This window comes from Cucumis sativus, chromosome 4, assembly GCF_000004075.3.
Source record: "Cucumis sativus cultivar 9930 chromosome 4, Cucumber_9930_V3, whole genome shotgun sequence".
NCBI lineage: Eukaryota > Viridiplantae > Streptophyta > Magnoliopsida > Cucurbitales > Cucurbitaceae > Cucumis > Cucumis sativus.
Window position 1 is genome coordinate 18,698,157 of NC_026658.2, and position 9,844 is coordinate 18,708,000.

The 9,844-nt window shown below is 32.8% G+C and overlaps 1 protein-coding gene across 2 annotated transcripts; it reads left to right on the forward strand.

Moving 5' to 3' along the window:
• Window positions 1-5,384: 5,384 nt before the first annotated feature.
• LOC101215296 lies at window positions 5,385-8,167 on the forward strand. 2 transcript variants are annotated; one of them, XM_031884246.1, is made up of 2 exons: window positions 5,390-5,749; window positions 5,841-8,167. In XM_031884246.1, exon 2 carries the CDS (start codon window positions 5,878-5,880, stop codon window positions 7,777-7,779), a length of 1,902 nt encoding a protein of 633 aa, XP_031740106.1. In that variant the 5' UTR covers window positions 5,390-5,749; window positions 5,841-5,877; the 3' UTR covers window positions 7,780-8,167. The 2 variants fall into 2 exon arrangements, with proteins under 2 accessions (XP_004144315.1, XP_031740106.1); XM_004144267.3 differs by having other exon boundaries at window positions 5,385-8,167.
• Window positions 8,168-9,844: the final 1,677 nt, after the last annotated feature.

Here is a 9,844-nt window from a genome sequence, read left to right on the forward strand (position 1 = left end):
ACTAACTCTTCGTGAAACTGTTTCATCATCGTCATTTTATGATTTTGTGCATGTTTATTAAGTTTATTAAGCCTTTATGTTTTATCTTGCACGCATCTCGCAACTATCGCACAGCTATCTCGTACGTTTCAAACTTTCACTAAGAGTTTCACAATCAAATTACTACCCCTTCTAACTTATTTAGAGTGTTTTTGTGCATGTTTATTAAATTTATTAAGCCCTTATGTTTTATCTCGCACGCATCTTGCAACTATCTCGCACGTTTCAAATTTTCAATATGTTTTACAATCAAATTGCTACCCCTTCTAAGTTATTTAGAGTGATTTTGAGCATGTTTATAAGCCCTTATGTTTTATCTCGCACGTTTCAAACTTTCATTATGAGTTTCACAATCAAATTGCTACCCCATATAAGTCATTTAGAGAGATTTTGTGCATGTTTATTAAACCCTTATATTTTATCTCGCACGCATCTCGCAGTATCTTGCACCTATCTCATAACTTGCAAAATTAAAATCTTATAGTGATTTAAACATGTTTTAGCAAGTTTGCATTTCTGAGTACTATTATAGGAACACTTGTTGAAGAGAAAGAATCACAAGGATATAATGAAATAATGTGCCTTATAATTTTATGCCATTGAAAGTATGAAAGAAAAACTAAAAATTATTTAGTCATTTAGAGTGATTCTAGGCATATTTAGTAAGTTTAATAGACAATTATATTTTATCTCGCATCATCTCACACATTTCAAACTTTCACTATTACTTTCAAAATCAAATTATTAACCTTCCTAGGCCATCAAATTGTAAACCCTCCTAAGACATTATTAGAGTGATTCTATGCATATTTAGTAAGTTTATTAGGCTCTCATGTTTTATTTCGCACCAATCTCGCAAATGTTCTTATGTTGGAAGATAGAAAAAAAAAAGTAATAAATAAAATCTTAAAAAACACAAAAAAAATAACTATACGCTAAAATAAAAACATTAAAATCTAAGTCATTGGAACCCCTCATATGCAACCTATAATTAACTAAAAACAACTTTTAGCTTGAAATTTGCATTATCACAACTAGATATAATTAATAGTTTTCAACTTATTTTATACAACTAATATATAAATATTCAACAAACTAAAACTTGGTACACAAATGAACATATGCACAAAATGAAGTTAAACAATTTCATCATATAAACAAAACATGACCACAAACAAAACATCCTAATAGTGTATATCAAATCTAAGAGATTGCCTATTGGTATATTGGTATTGTGATCATTGTAATGACCCACCACGACTCTTTTGTAGCCACCAATCACTCCATTTTCTTGGGATCATGTTAAGTTACTACTCGCTGACGAATCTTCCGAGAAGTGAGAAGCTTTAGTACATTATTCGAGCATACTGCAAAACAAAAATGTGTGGAGTAAAACAAATAAACTTGGATCCAACTCAATGCATGCTTTAAAAAAAAAATTGCTAGCTACCTTACCACATTTTAGAACAAGAAGTTCATGTCACTATGGCTACCAAAAGCATCAAAAAATTGCTTAAATGACACTTTTTAAATCTCAACTACTGAAAAGGTTCTTAAGAAGTGCTACATTTCACTCCCAACCTTTTAAAAAGTGCTACATTCCAACTCTAAAAATGGTTGGAGTGTTTTCATTTTAATCTTCATTCTAATGAGAGACCATTTCAATTACTCAAACAGAATTTCCAAACTAATTAGATTATTTTGTAATAAATGCTCGGGTGAGGATTTGAACCTTGTCCACCGGAACATACGGGTGCTAGTTGAGCTAAGTTCATGTTGGCAAATTCATACTTTCTAAAACCAGAAACAAGAAGATAACATTAGGAATTTGAAGGAGAAAAACATAAAATTAGGGATTAAAGACGTATCATACGCAATTTGATGATGTTGCTAGCGCCGAAGATACAGTGAGTAATGGTGAACTTGAGAGGCTTAGAGGGAGGAAAATATGCGGCCAATACGCATTTCTTGTCGCATCTCCGACGGAGAATCTTGCACGTCGCATACAAATTGACCACCACAGATGCCTGAACGGTCGGCGACGGTGAAGGAGATGCGACGGCGACTGAGAAAGGAGAAGAGTTGAAGTTGGGTTGCACTTTGCCCTAGTAAAAGAGAAAGTGGGGGAGAAGGAAAAGGAGAAAATAACACAAAGTTAATTTTTAGGGTTTTCTTAATTAAAGGATAACATGGACTTTTCACAACTTATTTGTCCTAAAAGTACTCTTTTTTTTAAAAGTTCATCTCCAAACTCTATGTACCCATCAAAATAATCTCATTTTTTTGCAATTTCCCAACTTTTATTGATCGAAGAAAAAAAACTCAACTAATAACTCATCTTTCTAAAGAAGTTGACTTTAAACGCCACTTAAAAGTTGACCTTTTTAAAGTATATATAACCTAAATAGACCTTAAAATAGAGAGCTCGACGATTTTAGTGAAAATAAATATAGATAAAGGTATTTGTATTTTTTTAAAAAAATATATATTTTAAGGATTGTTTTGACCTAAGGAATCGTCAAAAATAACAAATTTGACAAAATTTCAGATTCTACCAACAATAAACATAGATATATATTCACATGCTCCTGACATTAATAGCCAAAAAAGTTATAAGTTTCTATCATTCATAAAATTCAAAATTTTACTATAAACATATAAATATTTAAGTTTATTTTACTATATTTAATATAGTTATAAAATATGCATAACTTAATGAATGAATGTATAATTTAACAACTCAAAGAAAATGGTTTGATTTTGTCTTTATTTAACAAACATATAAAGAAGCATATCAACCCACAAAATCTTGTTAATTCTAAAATATACGGTCCAAACAAAAAATAATAATAAAACAAAGATGCAAATTGAGAATGAAGTCAAATTAATTGCATCAACACAAATTGGCGTTGATATGTTGAAAATTTAAAAGAGAAGATTTGAAGTGTTACGGCATCTTCTCTCTAATCTCAAAATTGGATCATTCTCATCCACTATTAATTATACATACTTTCGTTTTTCTAACCATCACAATATTAAATTCTTCATTCTTTTAAAAAAAATTACTAAACTCCTCTCCTAAGCTTTTAATTTACTTTCTTTTTTTTCCAAAACATTTTATAAAATATATAGATGAAAGCAAGGCTCATTATTTTTCATTTTCTACTCCATCCATACTTGTAAATTAAAACGTTTGTATCAATATTTTACATTTATTTAAAAATTATAAGAAAATCAATGTGTTATACAATTCGAGAGTCGTCGATTATGACTTAGTTGCCCTCGTTGACTCCGAATGCTATGTTGCTATGACTCTTTTTTATTCTCTAGTTCTTGTTGACACTCTTGTAGATCAGATACATCTTTAGGTTCTTCATAGTGTAGACATTCGTTACATTATTTGTTAGTTACCTATTTTTATCTGACTTAATTTGATTACAAATCCACCAAATGCCATTATTTATCGACAATTTGGCAAACATGAGTTAAATTACATGGCCACTAAAAGTAAGTATCTTCAAGATATTTGTCAATAGTGTTGAATGATTAAGGAGGTGACACATGATCGACCTTATGTTACTTGCCAAGTAAGCCTCCAACCTTTAACTAAATTAAAATGATAAAAAGAAAAAAACAACTTCAAGTATTTTACTTATATGAAGTTGCAAACTCAAATCTCTTACTCAGGCAACTTGTAACATTAATAATCCTTAACAAAAAAAAAAATAATAAAAAGGAAAATAAAAGAACAGAAAGGAAACGCTAAATAAAGGGGGTTTTGTGAAAATAGCAAAAAAAACTGACGATAATAGGGTTTACATCACTTATTTTCTATTATATTTTAAAGTTCTAAGAGTTAGAATTCAATTCAAACATCAAGTATAAATTCATTTTTATTTTTCATGAATCACACACAAAATTGAAATCTAGACACAATCAAAAGTAAGGATATATAATTAAAAGTTTGAGAATCTATTACACTATTAAATTTTCAAAAATCTATTAGACAAAGAAGTGAAAGTTTAGGAATAAGCTGACAGGAAAAAAAAAAGGTAGCAATCCAACTTAATAAAAACATAAACTTTAAAGTAAAAAAGAACAATAACGAAAAACAACAACCATAAGTTCAAGCAACTCCATTCTTTCAAAATCAATCGGAATATTTTACTTTTAAAAGTTATTGGGTCTCTTTCAACCCCCCACAGCTTCATAAAGAAGTTATAATAAATGCCTGTCTGAACTTTCAGTTAGGAATCCCAAATTAACCACCAAACCGAAAATATAGACTTTTAGGGGACTATAGATTATATTGCTTCTTAGAGGTTGGAGGTACAAACTCCATACTATCCAAAATTCTTCCATCCTATTAAGAATCTAAAACAAATTCCATCAATTGATTATAATTTAAGTTGTTTTAAAACTAAGTTAAGGATTTCGTTTCTTATTTTTTAATTTTGAAATTTGTACTCGTTTACTCTAGATATTTTTTGGGTATGGTTTTCACTTTTTTCAGTGGAGAAACCTTGCCCACCCATTCTCAAGAGTAGTGGAGGAACCTTGTCCACTGAGTGACAGGAAGACATGATGACCTAAGTGAAAAAACCTTACACCCATTCACTGGCTGGAAGCCATTTTGATAATTGGAAAAACCTTGAAGAAGAAAGCTAGTTTCCAAGAAAAAAAAAAACCATGACCAGTCTCAAGATCAAGGGAGTGAACTCAAAAAATACTGAGGAGAAGCCGAAAAGTTCATGGCAAGTCCTTTGTAGGCCTTTGGCTCAGGCTTACCACATTTATGGTAATCCAAATGACATATTGTGATCATATTGTTTTTCTTTAAGGAGGTGGTGCTCGGCACTTAAGAAGCCACTTGGGCCTCTTGGCTTAAGGTGTGCGCATTTGGTCGCCTCAATAGAAAAGAAGAAGTTGGGTACTACCATCTACTATGCATCCCATACATCCCCAAATAGCAACGTGACATGTGGCAAAAAGTTTTAAAAAACAATCGATTTCTTTTCTAGTGATAAGAAGAATGGGATTAAATATAATCTAGGTTGCAACTAATCATTCGATAAGACTTTTTGTTTTTTCAAGGAAATATTTGAATTTTTTAATAAAATTTTCTAAAGAAAAAAAAGTTATTGAAAATTAAAGAAAACATAGCTTTTAAAAACTTTTTATTGTTTTCAAACTGTCTATAAGAATTCAAATATTTTCCAAAGATGTGAAATATGGTTAAATAAGAGAAGATAAATATAATTTTCAAAAAATAAAAGAACAAATGCCTGAATATTTAAGAATGCCCTTCAAGCTTCCCTTCAATTATTGGGGTTAAGTGACTCATATTGTAATTTCCTCCTATTGGCCCCACTTTGACCATCCATAATAAATAGGGAAATGTCCATCCTAACCCATTTGAACCAGTCAATGAAGTCCCTCCATTTTCAAGACTTGAGATTGAGAAAGAAACCACTTCTTCAATATATAGCACAAAATTTGGATAAAAGAATTTAGACACACAACTACAAGCAGAACAGGAGAGAGATGGGAGTAGTTGGTTGCAACAATGATGGGTACCTGAATGATGCCAAGTACAGCGAGCCTTTGCCATGGATTGGAATCTACATAGCTGCAGCCTCTTTGGTCTGCCTCTTAGCGATGGCTGCTGATCTCATCCACGGCATCGGCCACAGAAAATTCTGGTTTCCCTGTAAGTTCTTCACTCTTAACTCTACTTCCCTAACCCTGATAGCTGTGGCAATCAAGCTTTGTGTGGATCTCAATACCTCCATGCCTGGCAGAGAGGATCAGCTTGCAAAGCTAAGTAGTGCTGTGCTGATGTGCACCATCATGGCTAATTGTATGCCTTCTCTTGGGTCTATGGAAAATCAAGAAATCTTTATGAACGTTATGGCTCTAGGGATTCTTGTTATTACCCTCATCGTAAACGTCGGTATGGAGATTGGTACTGGAGTGATCTACGTTTATATGAAAGAGCACGTTTCTATTCTAATCTCGATGCTTGTTTTACTTGGTATCTTGAGTTTTTCTGCTTCAGTTGTTCCATCAACTAAGAGCTACCTGGAAATGAAGTATTGCGTAAGACATGAATTAGCATCAAAAGAGTGTGCAGCAAATGGAAAAGGAGACAAACCAGTCATCGAAAGACTCAAAGTGGATTTGATGAAATATTGGATGATGTCTCAAACAACCAGCCCCCAGTTTGTGATGGGCCGATCCGCCACATGTACTGCTTCTGGGGCAATCAGTCTTCTTAGCGCTGCAATTTTAGCAGAGGCTATTCTTACATCCTACTTGATGAAGAGATCATTGAAGTTCTGCAACGGCCAGTCTGATTATAAATGGTCAATCACTTTTATCCTCGTTATACAGTGCGTAGCAGTTGTAGTGGGGACTGTCGCCCCGGCAATCAGATGGTTTACAGCTATAAAATTCAGGTGTCCAAACCTGAGAAATGGAGGTTACAAGAAGGAATTCAAATTAGAATACTACTGGATTCGATATCTAGTAGAGATGAAAGAGTCTCCATTAACTATCAGAGTTAAAAATAGAAGATGCAGAAAGCTTGCTCATAATGCAAGAAACACATTTCTGGATGCATGTATCATCCTACAAACAGTAATAGTGTTCATAAGCAAAGTGATTCGACTTATTTCCATTTTCTTTTTCAGAGGAATCTTCTCATGCTGTGACCTTTTCAAGAGTTTGAAAAACAGGCTGTGGTTTAACAGCACCATTCCTCTCAGCAATTCAGGGTCAGAAGATGATGCTGATTCGAAGCTAGATCTAAGTCGTTTCGTTCTGTATCTTGAAGGTGAAGATGATCTGGTTCACGTGATGGTAACAAATAATTATCATGCCGTACATCATTGGATTCAGAAAGGGAAGAAGAAAAAACCTAAGATTCTCATTCACCTATTGGAAGGAACGATCATATCACGAGGTTTCAGGGGAGTGGCAGAGTTTGATAACCATCAAGTTCCATGTCTAGATTCCAAAGAGCCCCAAAATTGCTGGGCGCTTCCTGTGGTGACATTAACAGCCATAGCAATTTCTCTTCCAAATATAAGACGTCATTTAATCAAACATTTGGTGACCGCAGTAAATGAAGGCCTCCGATACATAAGACTCATCGAAGATTGCTTCGACATGGAAGGGAATTTCATAAACCTAAAAAAAGCAGCAGAAATGGTTTGGCTAGGAATTGATCTCCACAATCAATGGCTAGACATAGACCTCCACAAAATTTCACATCATAAAGAAACCCCAAACGAAGTTTTCCAACAGTTTTCAGATGAAGCAAAGAAAATGTACACAGAGGAGAAGACTACTAATCAACATCTATGCTTGAAACTAAGTACTTCAAAATGGCCAATCAAGATATTGGCTACGAACTGTATGTACAGAATAAGCGAATCGATGCTGCTGAAGTACGAAAAGAAATACAGGTATACAAACGAACAATTGTTCTTAGAAATGGAAGCAATGATTTCTGGCATAATGGGAGCGTGCATGACAAATTTGGAGAAAGTGATATCAACAAAATGTGCAAACTTTGTGATTGAAAAACGAGAGAGGAGCGTGAGAGAAGCCGCTTACATTCTGGGGAAAACAGGGAGGATTTTGGATCTCATAGAAAAGACGACGGTTCCACCACTTGATGAACATCAAATGAGGAGCATTGATGAATGGCGATTGGCTTACAAGCTGGAGATGTAGCATTCGTGGAAGGTGAAGGGGGCGGCATACGAAGGTGCTTTCTCTGAATTTGAGAGGAGTTGAAGCAATGGAGCATTGGGTGGATCAAAGGAGTACACAAATTCAGATGCAAGTAGAAACCGTAGAAGGATATTTAGGTTTGATGGTTAGTTCATAGTTACTCATGAAACGTTGTTGCAAAGTTTGAATTATTCCAGATGGGTTCGGTGAATGGGGTTTAGGGTGACACTGACACACCCTCTGCCCGTGCAACCGTGTCTACTTTTGTAAATTTCTCTTCTCCTTTCTCTCAAACTTAGTACGGAATCTTTCGCTATTTGCAAACTAATATCCCACATTTTCACAATTTTAGTATTTATATTAAATGAATTCACATTTATTCCTTTCATTTTAATTAATAAATCTTATTATATTTTTAATTCAAATATTATAACTAAACTAATGCAAACATACATAAATTAATAATAATAGAAAATATAAAATTTTACTGTGCCAAATATTTTGAATAATTATTTCTTCACATTCTCTTTTTCAATTTAAATTTAAAATTCTTATCATTGCTGCATTTAACATATAACAATTTGAATTTAATATGATGGTATAATAGCAGGTGCAATTAAAATGTATCCCGTTAACAACAAAAAATTATTCAAATTATTCTTCTCTTTTCGGTCTTCCAAAATAACAGAGATGACAACTATAACATTTCTATTAATGACAATATTCAAGTTTTTCAAAATACAAACCAAACCACGTTGTGCATGACAATATTCGAAGTAACGGAGCATAAAGAAGAATTTCAAAGCAACATGACAACTAAAAGAATTATAATGGCGTCAATAGTAAAGACTCAAAAAACCTTATTAAAATGGAAGAAACCAATAGTTCGTTTGAAAGTTTGGATGAGAAATAGACGACGGTGCGAAGGAACTTGATTACAAAGTAAATGGTTGTGAAACCGTGCGCTATGTCCAACTCTAAAAATTGAGGAAATTGGGAAACTTCTTCTTTGTACTCAATCGAAAACTTATCCCTAAGTTTCATCCAACTCTCGATTAAAATCCCTAAACATAAATATGTTGGATTAGTTTTATATCTCTTCTCTCAAATACTCCAACTTACTCCATCAATAAACTATGTTCAATCTCTCATCTTGCACTACTAACATATTAGAAACTGAGTTTAAATCTACCTAACGCTTCCAACATACGTAACACTTCCTACATACTTAATTAAAAGCTATCTAACTAATTTTAATATAAAAAACTAGGCTAGTATTATTATAGAATAGCCATAAAATAAATTAACCACATATTACGTCAACCTTTTTAATTACAAGCTATCTAACATTTTTCAAAAATTCAAATTTAAATTAAACATCAAATTCACGAAAGTTTAACATTTAAAACAATTATTTATATATTCTCTTGCATTTTCCTCCATTGCATCGGGGAAAGCGCAACAGTTACATATTTATTTCAACCTTCCCGATGTTTCTGTCCGACGTTGTTTTCCTGTGCGTCAAAGAAGTTGGATGATAAATTAAAAAAAAATAAAAATGACGGATCAAGGCTGACATTTTGAATTAAGATGTCGAGCTTGCTTGCCTAAACTGACGCCATAGTGCCTACATCGATATTGGTCATTTATGTCGACATTTGGTTTTTCGATGCCCGTCTCGACATCGGGAATTCCTCGGTTTCTTGTAGTGTAGTGTTGGTAAATTATAGTAGTGATCTATCACTACCTATGATTGATAAACAATAATGTTTTGTTAGATTTATAAATATTTTTTGTGTGTTCATCTTGGTATATTTAAAAAACAACCTAAATAAAAAAGATATTTCAAAAGTGAAAATGTCGTGTTTATTTTAATAGCTTAAATTACAAAAAATGTGCGTCGTAAACTTTGATGTTTGTGTCAAAAATAGTCATAAACTTTAAAAGTTTAAAAACTACTCTTAAATTTTAAAAAATAGAAAAAGAAAAAAAATATATCATTCACGTTAGTTTTGGATGGATACCATTAAAGTTTTGTTTCAAAAATACCCTAAAATTTAAGAAA